At 32.6% G+C, this 15,932-nt stretch overlaps 1 protein-coding gene across 3 annotated transcripts; it reads left to right on the top strand.

Annotated features, from left to right (window-relative positions):
- Positions 1-7,126: 7,126 nt before the first annotated feature.
- On the top strand, positions 7,127-15,340 carry LOC109812935 (uncharacterized). 3 transcript variants are annotated; one of them, XM_083060836.1, is made up of 11 exons: positions 7,129-7,666; positions 7,956-8,798; positions 9,517-9,678; positions 9,887-9,967; positions 10,057-10,715; positions 11,421-11,721; positions 11,850-12,068; positions 12,864-13,037; positions 13,530-13,715; positions 13,818-13,931; positions 14,737-15,340. In XM_083060836.1, exons 2-11 carry the CDS (start codon positions 8,109-8,111, stop codon positions 15,070-15,072), a joined length of 2,922 nt encoding a protein of 973 aa, XP_082916962.1. In that variant the 5' UTR covers positions 7,129-7,666; positions 7,956-8,108; the 3' UTR covers positions 15,073-15,340. The 3 variants fall into 3 exon arrangements, with proteins under 3 accessions (XP_020232590.1, XP_082916962.1, XP_082916959.1); XM_020377001.3 differs by having other exon boundaries at positions 7,127-7,666; positions 9,517-10,715; XM_083060833.1 differs by lacking the exon at positions 7,129-7,666 and having other exon boundaries at positions 7,815-8,798; positions 9,517-10,715.
- The last annotated feature ends 592 nt before the right edge of the window (positions 15,341-15,932 follow it).

Genomic DNA, 15,932 nt, shown 5'->3' on the forward strand with positions numbered 1-15,932 from the left:
GGAAGGGAGCTTATGGATAAGCTCCAAAGACTCCATCAAAAGAATATGACTGTAAAGGAATATAGGAAAAAAACGGAGTTATACATGTTAAGGGCAAGGATAAGGGAGGAAGAAAAAACCACCATCTCTAGGTTTCTTAGTTTCTTGAGTTTGGATGTTAAAGATAAAGTTAAACTTTTGCCATATAGAGACCTAAATGACTTGGTCCAACTAAGCTTAAAAGTTGAGCAACAAATCAAGAGTAAGACCTCTTTTAAGAAGGAATCCTCATCATCTTCATATAATAGAAATGACCATTAAAAGGAAATATACTCCTCTAAGAGTTACTCTAAGAGTGATTCATCTAAGGATAAAGAGTTATATGCCTTAATCTGAGTTTGTTCTCTCTAATGCACCTATTCTAGCTCTACTTGACTTTTCTAAAACCTTTGAGCTAGAATGTGATGTATCAGGAGTAGGTGCAAGAGCTATGTTGTTGTATGGGTGGGCACCCTATTGCATACTTTAGTGAAAATCTTCATGGTACCTCCCTCAACTACACCACCTTTGATAAAGAGTTATATGCCTTAATCTGAGCCCTCCAAACTTGTGAGGATTATCTCATTACTAAAGAGTTTATCATTCATAGTAATCATGAATCTATTAAGTATTTGAGAAGGCAAGGGAGGCTTAACAAAAGACATGCTAAATGGGTGGAATTTCTTGAATAATTCCTTTATGTTATTAAATATAAGAAGGGTAAAGCTAATATGGTTGCAGATGCCTTATCTGAAGGCACACATTACTTTCAATCCTTGGAGCTCAAATCCTTGGATTTGATAACATGTGGTCATAAACCTAAGGATGGGTTCTATATTTCTGAGGGATACTTGTATAAAGAAAGAAAACTTTGTGTATTCTAAGGATCCATTCAAAGGATTTTAACATAAGAGAGCCATGAAGGTGAGCTCATGGGACATTTTGGAGTCAATTAGATCTTAACCATTTTGAAAAAAAAAGACTCTTTTGGCCCCATATGAGAAAAGATGATGGAGGACCATCCTTAAAGGTCATAGGACCTTTGACAAGGTCTATGGTTAGAAGGTTAGAGGAAGCTACTAGAGAGGATATATTTCTTAGACCTTTTCTTATCATAAGCATAAAGTATGAGTTCTCCTCCTAGTTGCTTAATCTTCTATTGTATATACTTTGTATAGTTTGCTTTTCATTTCTCTATATATAGTAGTTAAGTGTATAGGTTGTTTTTGCCCTTGTATTTAGGGGTGTATGTTTCTTAATTTTTAGGTTATGCCATTAAGATTTAGAGGCATGTTCCTTTTTGAAATATATTCCATTTGACCTTGTATTCATGGTCACCAAATTTTAGTTTTTGGAGTTTAGCAGTTGGAGTGGAAATAGCCATTTTAGTGGTGTGGCAATAACCATTCTAGGTGGTGTGGAATTAGTAAAGGTGTGAAAATAGCCAAAAGTGATATTGGACTTATTTTTATTCTCTTAGCCTAAGGAATTGATTTGACTTGGTTCAATCTTCATTCGGTTAACCAAAGCAAACCAATTCCTTGGTTTTTGGTTCAACCAAGACAAGCCAAGGCCATCATGGGTCGCCCATCTTGGTTGTTCCTTCACCTTGGAGCCACTTCTCCAAACCACCTAAAGATAAAAGGACACTAGGAACTTTCTCATTGACTCTTCTAGATCTAGTTCTCTCCTACATGTCTTAAACATGTACACTTGGCTTGTTTTTGATTGGTGGAACTAGATCTAAGTGTCTCTTCATTGTCTCCTAGATGTTTAGCTTCCTTTCCATGCTACCTAGCTCTATATATAGGAGTTTTGACCCATTTTGTAGACACTTTGAGATTTATATTGAATTGGACAACTACATCTCTCTAATTTTCTCTCTCTAAGCTTGTTTTCTCTCATTACTTCCTTTTCTCATATCCTCTCTTGAGTGTGGTAAGAAATTTAAGTGGCTTATCAATCTTCAAGAGAGTGGTGCCATTAAAGAGATCTTCTACGTTACCTTGTTTGGTGGAAATGACTTCTAACATCCATGAAAGCCATTAAAGAAGCTTAAAGGAATCTAAGAAGTGAAGATCTTTCCTTAGAAGCTTGAAGGAGAAGCTACATCAATTTTTTTTTCTCCTAGAGTTTCCATAATTTGGTATCAAGAGTAAGGTCTTCTCGATAAACTCTTTCCATAACTTATTTTGAGTTTTTGTTTGGTCAAAATGTTTGTTCCTTGATTGTAATGTGTTTGTATGGATTAAAATTGTTCTTGGGTCACATATATAGATTTGTTGAACAATTCATTTTGTCTAGTAGTTTTTGATTCATACATTTATTCGTATAAATCAATCATCATTGTGTGCTTTAGGTATTCTATGAACTAGCCTTTTCTTTATAGGTTTTGTTTATATCTTGATTGGATCCATTAATATTCAGTCAAAACAAAATTCTAAAGCAAAAATGTGTGATTAAGTACTTTTTCAATTTTCTATTCCATATAGTTTTGTCTAGTTGTCTTATTTAGTCCTTATATGTCATCATTTCCATTACGTGCCTTTTATTTTTTGGAAAATGAAAAGAGAAAATGCTCAAACCAAAAATTTGTATGTGCTTATTATAAACATATGTTCCTCTTTTTGCTCTAATGATGTAAAACTTTATTTGTATATCTTTACAATCTTTCTCTCAAATAAAGGATCTAATCTCCTATTCAACATAGTCTAAGACTAGTATTTATATTTTGTTTGTAGTTTGTAGAGTTATATATTTCAATGAACCATCGACTCTTATACCACTAATGGGTTGGTTTATATTTTGTTGTATATTGATATGATATTGTCCATTTTTGACTTAAACTCTCATAGATTTGACTTTTGTCATCACCTAAAGGTCTTATACGAATAGGGATATTTGGTGTTTATAAGTTCATGTCCCTCCTCTTATTCTAACAATATGAGACTTTATTTGTATTTCAACACATTGGGGAGAGGTGGGTGTCACCCAATTGGTGGTAGAGGCAAAAAACAAAAGAAAAAGGAGAAGAGAAATAATGGCAATGAATGATTGAAGAACACCAAATAAGCAATTTTGGTTCGATGGTTTCTCAAACAATGATTCAATGGAGGAGGGGAGGAGGAGGTGACGGAGTGAGGATAGGGTGTTGAAGACACTAGACAATTTCCAAGGTGATACATTCAATAGAGAGAAGAAAAAAAAGTTGGTATGAAACTTTGTATGTGTTATCATAGCCAAGTGATGAATCTAATGATTAAAAAAGTGGTGCACCATAGTTCACCTATAAAAGTGGTCCAAGGGTAACATCTATCACAAATTGATACTTGACAAGATAAATACATATTGCATGTGATATCAAGTTTCAACAATAGATAATTTTAAAAATATTTTTAAATAATTAATATTTGTCATGTCCTTATTATAAGACATTTTTAATCAAATTACGTAGAGCAATATAAGTAGTTATATTAGTTAATTTTATTAAATTTATAAAACAAAATTATGATTTACTAATTTTACTCTCCTTATCATTAAATTTTCATAAGGTAGAGAAATTACTCTATATAAAAGCTTATTTTTTGGTACATAGTCTACATAAAAGCTTATGCAATAATAACAATAAAAATGATAAATAGAGAGATTAAGGGTATGTTTGGTTCCACATTAAACATGTTTGACTTTATTTTGATTACATCCAAAATGACAAAAATTATGTTTATAGCATGATTGACTATTAACAAAATTGATTTCGAGATATGAAAATTCACATTTACTTGAAAGCAACTACTGTAACACCCCATTTTTTATAAAATATAATATAAGTATTTAATAAATATTTTTGGTATTTTTGTTTTAATTAATCGAGTTTGTTAATATTTATTTTAATTCTTTGACATGTTTCAGAATATTATATAAGGTGTTTTAATTAAAGGTTTTATTTAATTAATTAAGAGGGAATGAAATTAGTAACTAAGATTAAGTATTTTAACTAAAGAAGGGTTAAAGAAAGGTCAATTTTAATCAATTTTTAAGCACTTTTTTTTATTATGTAAACACTCTTCTTTTAATGTGCAAAGCTCGTGAAACAGGAGTAAGAAGGGAACTACCCCAGAGTTGATCATCCATCTTTTTCTACTCAATAAGGTAAGGGGGGAGTGAGAAACATCACTCTAGATGTTCGTTTGTATGTCGGATAATGCAATTAGCCCCTAATCTTGTGTATGTCATATGTTTATGTATGAGGGGTTTTCTCCAATTGTGCCTTTATCTTCTTTATTTCTCCTTGTACGTTCTATTTGATGTAAATTGTATGTATGTGTTTGTAATTTTCGAAATTGGCTTGAAATTGTATCTTTTGATGTTCTTGTTGGTTCCTATGAGGAATCTTAAGGGAACTATTATGATAGTTGTGAGAAGATATTGATTAATATGTGTAAATTGAGTGATTTGGAATATTAATTGCATGTTATTGAACACTTTTATCGATTATATATGAGTTTTTGCATGGAATTGGATGTGGATAATCGTTGTTGAGGAGATGTGATTTCTAGGGAGGAAGGTTGCATTCTTGCTCACTGAGATGTGTTGGGTTGTTCAACGAGAAACCCTATGAGGCTCAACTCGCTTAGTGGGTTTAACTCCCTCAGCTAGATGTTAGTCACTCAGTGAGAGGCCCCCAACGAGCTTAGCTTGCCCAATGAGGTAATATTCGCTCAACGACTAATAGATAGTTGTTTTACCCTTGTGATCTTGATACTACCTTTTTTTACTAATGAGTAGTTGATCTATTTGAGAATGTACATGGGAGATATGAGGTGATATGATGAACATGTGATACGTGAAGTGAGATAATGTATATGTTATTGCATCAAATCTATTTGACGTGCATCATTTGCATAAAATGTGTTCTTGGGGTACAATATGGAATACATTGTTAAGGAAGGTCTCTTGTGTAAAAGCTTAGGAGCCAACCTTGGGGATAACTTGATTTGAGAAGTCTCAATCCTACCCTCGTGTGTATGGGATGTATCTTATGTGACTTAACTATCTCAACTAGACCTTGATAGTATGTCCTCCTAGTGAGAGTGTGTAGAGGGTGTGACCTGACATACACTTCTAGACCACTCTACGTGTATTACTGGTAACAATGTACAAGTGTGATATTTTTTACTAGCACCACATACATAATAATATGCAGTCCTTGTCTATTGCATAATGCATTATGATGTTATCTATTATTGTTTATTATGTTATGAATGAACTCACTGTGATGATAATATTTATCTGTGCATAATATATCTTATCATATGCTTGTTTGTGTTTGACTGGCTAGTTGCATTCCTGTACCGTAAGTCAAAGTGAAGAGAGTAATCAAACTTCGAATTCTCATTCGGACCCTACTAAAGAGCCCGATCGAATTGGGTTATGATTCGGATCGTGGTCAAATGTTCAACATTCTAGGTGAGGTGGCAAAAGTTACCACATGGCAACACTCCATTAGCTGACCAAACTAGGGGCATCGAAACCCTTTAATGCGAGAGGGCTTCGAAGGAATCTCCTTGATAAAAAGGTTTTCAAACAACATTCAATAAAATCAAATCCATATCATTTGTCATCCAAATGAAAAACACATTACTTTTGACTAACATTTAATTAAAATCAATTATACAAATTTTCATTAATTCAAAATCAATCATATCAACGTATATCCAAACACAAACTTAAAGAAGACAAAAAAAAAATACATATTCTCACAAGAGATAAAAAATGAAAAATAAATTAATGTTATAAAAATTGTAAAGTATCTTATAAAAATCATTAATTTATTTTAAACTGTCTTATAATTATAAAAATCGATAAAGTATTACATATTTTTTTTCTCATATTATTATATTTGAGTAGTAAATATAGATACAAGCTGGAGTGTTGTCAAACTGCATGTGCTAGTGGAGAAGGTGCATGAAAAACCTCTATCCCTGCTGTTTTTATGGGGACAAAAGAAGTTCTATGACTGTATTCACTGATCTTATTATTAGGTTTTATTTTACTACAATCCAATTTCCTTGAGCTTTGTAAACTATGTCATCGAAGACCATTACGTAGAAAGGACGCATGGGGTAGCGTGATCGCGTGGCGTATTCTTCACGCGCCTTCATGTATGCATTGTTTTTTTGGTAGTGTAACCAACACCATTTATGTTATCTAACTTCTCTTCTGCACCCACGACACTGACACTACCTTTCGCCTCACCTTCTCCTGCTTCAAACACGCACTCCTTCGACGAGTCCGAGAAAATTTAGCATCTAATAATTCTTCAAATATGTTTACATGCCCAACTAGAAAAGGATTTAAGAAATAGAAAAATAATATTTATGTAAATTTTGTTATCATTAAAGTCTTGTTGAGGAAACTTAATACTTAATAATATACTTTAATATTCTCTTTTCAACGTATTGTTTATATTGATGAAAGATTATTTAAAAATAAAAAATGTTAGGACACTTTTACTTAACAACCAGTGTTTCTTGAATTAATGATAAGATTTATCAAAATATATTATTTTCAAAAATATTAACAAGAAATGTTAGAGAGATTATTGCTACTAACATTTTTTTATTATTTAAAACTCATGTTAAGTCATAGATATTAAATATAAGTCTCATTTTCTTGAAGATAATAAGATTCATTTTTAAAAAACTAGTAAGCAAGTAAATTTCAATCGGAAATAAAATATGTATTAAAAATAAAATAACTTTTCCTTTTAATAAAGATCACATATCTTCTATGAAAGATCTTGAAATTACTTATATAGGTAACAAATATTTTCTTCCACGTATTTATCATAGTTACATACCTAAATTAAAAAATACTACCCACAAACACATAAACTAATTGGTATGAAGTTGTTTTAACTTAATTAGTTATTATTCAGATAATTTCACACAAATTAATCCATACACTCATAAATGTATTTTTTTAAATAAAAAAAAATATATTGTTAGTACCCTTAATGTTTTAAAAATTGATTAACATTTTTTTGTTTTTATTATATTTCATGTGTTTAATTAGTTGTGCTGTAAAACTGTGGTATGGTAATGCATCAATTACGGAGAACTTTTCTAGTTCCAATATGTTTCATACAAAATAATACATCATATGCAATACAAACTTAAAATAATATAAAAATTCAAAGTCACGAAAATTTTGATCTTTTAACCAGAGAAAAAGAAATTGAAGGTAATGTAGCACCACTAACTTCAACGTTTGATGTGAAAGTCGCTTGATTCTGGCGAGGCATCGCCATCACGGACCGTGGTGATTTCAGTAGTTTACACCAAACAATCCCTTTGATGAGCCTCACCAAATGAGTTACATATACTTGGCTAACAAAACGTGCCAACCCTTTATCTTTTCTTTAAATCACTTTAACTTGGAAATTCTATCCTTTGCTTCGATGCTGCTATATTATATATATTCGAGTGAGTTAGTGTGCTTCACAAGCTCTAACTGAAAGTGAACCAGAAACAAGAGTGTCAGAACAAAATAGAAATATTAAAAACACTGCACTCGGATATATCTTATGGTAAATATGGTGACCCCATTTCAGTTATAGCCATCTCATGCAGCTTTCTGATTTTTCCTGGTAAGGTTTACATTAAACCCTTCTTTAATGCATTTTTATTTATTTATTTTATCTGTGGGAAATTTAATGACTTTTATTATGTTGTCATGTTGTGTATTTAACTTGTAATGGATTCCATTGTCCTCATTATTAATTTTCTTCTTGGTTTTAGTTCCTTCTCATTTGTGCACCCTTTTTTGTTTCTTCTTTGATTATCTTTAGCACTTTGTAAATATGGTCCTTCTTGTTCAAAGAGTTAAGATTAAGAACTTCTCTGCATTTGTTTATTAATTAAGTTCACACTTCACAGGGTGTTCTTTGTTGCATTCAAGTTATGTGGAATTAGTTTGTGATTTCATTTTGAGTTCTCAAGAGGGATTGTGATTGTTCTACACATTCAACCAAATTGAATTATTGAAGTGAAAAGTTCAGCTGGTGAAGATCCATCACCACCTTAGCAGCTATGGTTCTAGGCATGAAAGGAAAGAACAGGAGAAGCCTCACAGTTCAACTTGATTTCCTCATTCACATTCAGGAGATTAAGCCCTGGCCCCCATCACAATCTCTAAGATCCCTTCGTTCTGTGTTGATAGAATGGAAGAATGGAGAATGTGCATCAGGTTCCACCACTCTTGTTGCCCCTTCACTTGGTTCAGTCATAGGTGAAGGAAGAATCGAATTCAATGAGTCATTTAGGCTTCATGTGACTTTGTTGAGGGATATGTCTGTGAGAAGTGTTGATTCTGATGTGTTCCAAAAGAATTTGTTGGAGTTCAACTTGTATGAGCCAAGAAGAGATAAAACTGTAAAGGGTCAGTTGTTGGGGTCTGCCATCATAGACTTGGCTGAATATGGGACACTTCAAGAGACTTTGAGCACTAATGTGCCTATGAACTGCAAGAGGAGCTACAGGAATACAGATCAGTCCTTTTTGTTCATTAAAATTCAGCCTGTTGAAAGGAATCGCGGTGCTAGTACCTCGTTGAAGGACAATCATGGTGGTGACTCAGTGTCAACACTCATGAATGAAGAATATGCTGAGGAAGCTGAGATTGCCTCTTTTACTGATGATGATGGCTCCTCACATTCTTCTGTGGCTGCTGTTTCTACTTCTATTGAGTCTAGTGGGTTTACCTCGTCCAAATTGGAAAAGGTACTTGTTTATAAGTTCTGTTGGTACTGTTAGAAATGCAACATTATTCATGTGTGACACATGAAAACTGGAAATTGATTTTAAGATAGAATCTAACATCACCTACTTCAAGTTTTGCAATACAACTTATCTATAGTCCATCTTTGCTATTCGCCTATTTTGATAGGCATCGCCTAGTCTGCCAAACACAATTTTTATATCTTAGACAACTTCACTTAATGCAATAGTGGAAATTGATTTTAAGATAGAATCTAACATCATATAAATATTATCAGTTTGGATTTTGCATTCATTATGACTTTGTTAATGTGTTTAGCTATTTGCAGTGATGCACGATCCTATAGTCTCATGCAAAAATAAAATGTACCCATTTAGAAAGAGAGAGAGTGACACCTTAAAAAGTTGAGTCCTACTTCATGAACAATAATTTTGAAAGTTTAGATGTTGGCAATGCGTATGTTTAATTAGGTCAAATAAATGTGGTTCAGACACAACATTAGAATATATCGTTACAACTTTTGTATACTTTGTGCTTGTTGAACAGAGTAGTGAAATCAAATTAGAAATGATTCGATGTTAAATATAAAAGTTGTAACCATATTTTGCATGTTTCCAATAAAAGTGTGATAAATAAGTGAGATGGTTTTCTTGTTTGTTTTATGTTAATATATTAAGAAAACCCTCTTCAAGCAATATACTAATTGTAACTGAATTGCAGAATGAACCATTTGACAACACTAGTGTGAATGGCAAGGAACATCCATTGGCTTCAGAAAAAAGGCTTGGAAACATGAATATGGCGCAACAAGATACATACAACAAGCTTGACAGAAGTTCTTACAATTCTAAAACAGATGTATCTTCTGCTATCAGGAGTCTGGTAAATGGCCATGCTTCTAACTCTCCTAATCGTAATTCTTCGTCAATCCAAAAGCTTGTTTCTTCACCTAGTGCTGATTCTTCTTCCCCATCTTCAGTTTGTGACAATTTAGACATAAATTATAGGAACGGGACAAGAAGAAGTGGTCATGAAAATTTGGATCAGAGTTTTAATGAAAAACTAGCTAACTATAGAAACATTGTTGCAGAAGTCCAGAAAAACAGTAATGAAAGCACTTTTGGCATCTATTCAAAGCACACATCATCTCAAGATAGTGGTCAGTTCAATGGTAAAAATCCAGCCTCTGAAAACTGTGATACTTCTGAATGTGATGAGAAATTAATTGGGAGACGTAAAACTGACAAATATTTTATGAAGGAGAGAGGAGGTGATAAAGTTTTCCATGGTTCTGTTGAGGACATAAATGTTAACGAAAAGTCTAATTTGGATTGGCAAAACGGCATGGAAGATGAACAATTGGTGGCACAAGGTGCCAAGGATCAAGCCTTATTGGGTAGCAATACATATTCTTTTGGGGAGCCAAATGCTGGTATGCAGGAAAATATTCTCAAAAGTGAAAGACTAAAGAACATGAAGTCAGTGAGGTTGCCAGCAGACTCAGCTAGGAATGCCGAATCACTTGGTAGCAATCATCATGCTGAATTGAATGAAAATGGCATTCATGAAGAAGCACAAAACAGTGGAGGGAACAGAATCAGTGACAGAAAAGATGCTAAGATTCATGCAAAGGAAGCAAGAAATGGTACTTTTGATGGAAAAATTGAGCATTTGGAAAAGAAGATAAAGATGCTTGAAGGAGAGTTAAGAGAAGCTGCTGCTATTGAGGCTGCTTTATATTCAGTAGTTGCTGAGCATGGAAGCTCCATGAGTAAAGTTCATGCCCCAGCTCGGCGCCTTTCCAGGCTCTATCTTCATGTTTGTAAAGAAAATCTTCAAGGAAGAAGAGCTGGGGCAGCTAAGAGTTCTGTTTCAGGATTGGTACTCGTTACAAAGGCATGTGGAAATGATGTCCCAAGGTACATTTGAGCTATATTTCTTGCTTCAGTTTATTCTAAGAATTTTCCAAATATCGTATCACTGAAAACTAACATTGTGCAACATATCCATCAATTCTAAGAATCACAAGTTGCACCATAATGAAATGTTGGTTAAACATTTTGTGGAAAAAAATTGTGTTTATTTGGTTATTTCTGAAAACAAGAGGCTGAGGCACAAAGAAATGTTCCCTTATGCTGAACACGTGATACGCTTATCCATCAAAATACTTTCTAAAATGAGAATGGACTTGATCTAAACTTTCTTTTAAAAATAATGAAGTGGATATCCCATACAAAACTCTTAAATGGGTTAGATTAAGCAGATGCTTGAGTAAACTTCTCCGGAAACACTTCTAATAGAGGAAAGTAAAAATAAAAAATGAAATAAGTTTCTCTACGTGTTAAAATTAGCTTCTGGATAAACAATTTTTTAGAATTTCTCTCTTATTAATTTCTTTAAAATCTTATTTTTAATTCATGCATAAGCTACTTTTAGCTTAAAGAGAAAACTTTTTTTTTTTTCTTTCTATTTTTCTCTTTAGAAGTGCTTCTAGAGAAGCTTATTCAAATAGGTCCTAATTAGATGTTGTTCAACTGATGTCCTGATGAATTTTGTCTGTGAAGGAAACAATAGTTTCACCATGAACTGTGCTAGGTAGTTGAACTCTTCTTGCATGGCTACAGGTTGACATTTTGGCTGTCTAATACTATAGTGCTGAGAACGATTATTAGCCGAACCATCAAAGATTTGGTTCCATCAAATCCTGATGGATCTGGTAGGAGAAGGAAAATTGAGGGAGAGGAGGTGCATGGCAAGATAACTACCTCACTAAAGTTGAAGGGTTTATACCCTAGAAAAAATGAAAATACAGCATTAGGATATGGAGGTTTTGGTAACTGGGATGATCCTCAGGTATTTATATCAGCACTGGAAAAGGTTGAAGCATGGATATTCTCTCGCATTATAGAATCTATCTGGTGGCAGGTAAAGCCTTAATCTTATCCTCCCCTAGAACAATCCTACAGCTAGTACTCTATTGGCTGGTGATTAAATATCACAAAAATGAAAAATCCTTTGTTATCTAACATGAATCCTTCTTTGTCTGTGATCAGACTTTGACTCCCCACATGCAGCATACAAAGTTGACCAACAAGGAAGTGGGTTCTGCCTCAAGAAAAAGCTATAAAAGGACATCTAGCTCATGTGATCAAGAGCAGGGTAACTTGTCTCTATATATTTGGAAGAAAGCTTTCAGGGAAGCATGTGAAAGGCTCTGTCCTATTCGAGCAGGAGGGCATGAGTGTGGCTGTCTGCCTATGCTTTCTAGATTGGTCAGTCTAATTTAATAGCTTCCTAACCTTCTTTGAGCTTGTTGGATACAAAGTAAAAGAACTTTTGAGAAATTCTCTTTTGAAAAAAGCTCTTTAAAATCACTTCTAAACTTACATTTAAATAGTCTCTTTGTGAAAAAGAAACCAAAGTTTTCATCATATTGTTCTATTTATAATTTGTTTTCATTTTTATGTGGTTTGGTAAAACTAAAAGCTTTGTAAGGAAGGATTGAATGTCAATTTAGAAACAAGAGCAGGATAAACAATGAATGAAAAACATATTTAAACCAAAGGTCCAAAACTTGAGAACAAAAAACTTGATTGCAACTATAAATGAATGCCGTAAGGTTTTATTTTTATTTTTCGTCCTAAAGGATGAAAATTTTGTTTTATTTTGTTTCGACATTATTATTACCTTTGACTCCTGCCAGGAAATTTAACCATATATGATAGAGACGTGTAATATTTGAACTAGAAATAATGGCATATATAAGGCGTGTTTGTTAAGACTGATCTAGGGTCTCATGAAGTTGAAAGGTGTCTCTTTATTTTTAATATCTTCACTAGAATATAGGCCAAAGAAGGGTTGAGAAAAGTCTAATTTGTGCAAATTTCTTAATCTGAAAGTAAAGCATCTGCAAATGTGTTTTTCTTCCTCCAAGTTGATAGCTCAGCAGAATATACTAATTCATATTGAGTCTTAAGTTCATTACTTTAGTTTAGTCCATGAAAGTGCTTCTTCAGTTCTTAGCATCTATCATGACTTCAGAATCCATTTCTGCTGCATAAATCTAGATAATGGAGCAGTGTGTGGCGAGATTAGATGTGGCTATGTTCAATGCTATTCTTCGAGAGTCTGCTGATGAAATACCAACTGATCCTGTATCTGATGCCATCAGTGATCCCAAGGTTCTCCCCATTCCACCTGGGAAATTAAGCTTCGGAGCTGGTGCACAGCTAAAAACTGTGGTAACTTCTCAATACATGTGTGTATGTATGTATATATATGTATATATGTATATATTTTTATCTATTTGAATTGAATTTAATATAAAAGAAAAGAATTTTTAAGTTACAACAATTCGTATACCCTATACATATATGTACACATACATATATGTGTGTATTTATATATGTGCGTGTGTATACATTTGTGAACTTTCATATCTGGCAATCCATTCAAATCCTAAGCTTGGATATAGAATAAGTGATATTAAGAAGGAAATACTTACTTTGTGTATGTTCATATTCCCTAACGAAAATTAGTCACTGTTTCCGTACCAATACCATGGTTAAAATAAAATAAGGTCGTGAACATGGTTTTCTTGGTCTGGAATTTATCTGAAAAGCTGTTGAATTAGAGGGTGACTAAACTTTGAATATAATTTCACTAGAGATAATTTTCTTGTATTATTTAGTGATACATTCTTTACACTTATGTCACCAATTTGTCTTTGTCAGATTGGGACCTGGTCTAGATGTTTGACTGATCTATTTGGCATGGATGATAATGACTCAATTGAAGATAAAGCTCACCCTGATAACAATCAAGAGAGACATAATACATCCTTTAGTCTTCTCAATGCACTAAGTGACCTCTTGATGCTTCCTAAGGATATGCTGTTTAGTGCATCCATCAGGAATGAGGTTTGTTTGGCCATGAAATTGAACTTCTCTTCATGTAATTAGTTGCTAATATCATGTTGTATCTTTCTCCTAATCATGATACAAGGATTCTTGTTTGTTAAGGTATGTCCGATGTTTACTGCAACACTTATGAAGAAGATTCTTGACAATTTTGTCCCAGATGAGCTTTGCAGTGATCCTGTTCCATCTTATGTTTTTGAGGCTCTGAACTCAGAGGTTAGATATACAAATTTGGACTTTAGTCCTCTTTGGCTCATTATATAGAATCTTCTATTTGATATACCCCATATAGAATCTCACATTCATAAATAAATAAAATACTCGCATTATACTTGGGGTAAGTTTCAGCATGCATGTGAAATCTGGGTACTATTACTGTAGCAGAGAGGTCTAAATTAAAAGAGTAATAATACGCATACAAAATTTCATACAACATAGTTTTTTTTTTTTTATCTATTTTTTCACATCATTTATTACATTTTACACTTCTCTCTGTTTTCTTTTTTCTCTCTCTTAGTTGCACATATTGTTTTCTTTTTTTCTCTCTTAGTTTTATATACGAGAATTGTATATGGTGTATAAATATGACAACGTTTTCAAAAATTAAGATACAGATATGAGATACCATAGTATATAACTGAAATATAACTATATTTACATATTATTTATATTTTATTATGGTTAAAAAAAAACTGGAAGTTTAAATTTTAGTCCCTTAATAATACACATTGGTCTTTACTGCAACTATCTTTCTTAAGTTTTCCTCCATAAAATCTGAAGTTTTAATTCCTACATGCCCATTTGAAGACTAATTATTGAATGAGTAATCTCTATAGAGATCAAATGATTAGTTTATTTTCTTTATTTTTCCAATATATACAGCTAACATTTATATGAATGTTGCATCACTTATTTTTAAAATATCAATACAACATTGTTGACAACTTGACACATTCAAGCTATGTTACTTATTTCTGATGTCCAATGTGATCTATTCTAAGTTTTGTTTTGAATTTTACAGAATGCTATGGGAGATGGAATGGAGCATTTCAACAACTTTCCATTCATTGCAGCCCCCATTGTGTATTCACCTCCACCAGCCACTTCCATTGCAAGCATTGTTGGGGAGAAGGGAAGCAAATCTCAACTAAGAAGAAACAGATCTTGTGTTGTTAAAAAGTCATGCACCAGTGATGATGAGCTCAATGAATTGAAGTCCCCATTGTATTCAATATTGTCCAGTGCTTCCTCATCACCATCGGTTTCAGCAAAATCCAGCTTGAAGTTGAAAGAAATTCGCAACCAATCTCCTGTTAGATATGAGCTACTCAGGGATGTGTGGATGAAAAGTGAGTAGTCTTCTTGTAGATAGATTCTACACTCTTCTAAAGCAAGCTTGTATGTAAAATGTTCAGGTAAATAAATGTGTAACAACTTGGAGAAAACTTGAGTCTTTTTGGGCACAGTCTAGGAGAGTTGTTGATAACTTCTCTGTTGAAAATGAAGAGTATTTTCTATTAAAGTTGTTATTAGACATTATTTAAGACAAATATATTTTTATCAAGAGGGGTATGATATTTTTTGTATATCAAATTTAGGGTATTTCAAGGTATTTGCACACACATCTTTACATTGATTTGATATTGTTTACTTTGAATTTTTATTTTCATAGTTTTACCTTTAATCATTACTCAAAATGTCTCTAATCAATTTAGTGTGTATGTATTTTATAAATCTTTAGTTTTACTCTTATTTTAATGATGTGAAATTAACGTAGTTTGTAAACCAACATTTTTTTGGTATAGAAGTTCTTAAAATCCTTCTAAGCTTAGTCTAGTTTGTTAGGTGTTTTAGTATTGTCTCCCAATTAAAATTAAATTTTACTTAATTTGCATTAAATATTGGCATATGTTATCAATGTACAACTAATTTTAATCAAAACATATTAAGCTTAATTGTACTTTTTATCATTCATATTTCATTATTTTATAAATTTTATTACTCAACTTTTGAAATTGCAAATTTTGACACTAAACTTTCAGAATTTCAAACATGTCACTTCATCATTTATATATCACATTAACAATTTATGTCAACATTTAATATGACACATTACTGTCGTATCCCAAAAAATTTCGATCTTATGACCAATGGTTTGGAATACCTTTTGAAAAATCTCATCAATTAGAAAATGTCTAGAAACCAAACTAATCATTA

The sequence above is a fragment of the Cajanus cajan genome, chromosome 1 (genome assembly GCF_000230855.2).
Source record: "Cajanus cajan strain Asha chromosome 1, NIPB_CcT2T_4, whole genome shotgun sequence".
Lineage (NCBI taxonomy): Eukaryota > Viridiplantae > Streptophyta > Magnoliopsida > Fabales > Fabaceae > Cajanus > Cajanus cajan.

Bases quoted from the DNA above. Each gene is read 5' to 3' on its own strand.
- LOC109812935 (XM_020377001.3), top strand. From the start codon at position 8,109: ATGGTTCTAGGCATGAAAGGAAAGAACAGGAGAAGCCTCACAGTTCAA. The intron at 12,069-12,863 runs GTCAGTCTAATT...GCATAAATCTAG, and splicing joins TGCCTATGCTTTCTAGATTG to ATAATGGAGCAGTGTGTGGC. The intron at 13,038-13,529 runs GTAACTTCTCAA...TGTCTTTGTCAG, and splicing joins GTGCACAGCTAAAAACTGTG to ATTGGGACCTGGTCTAGATG.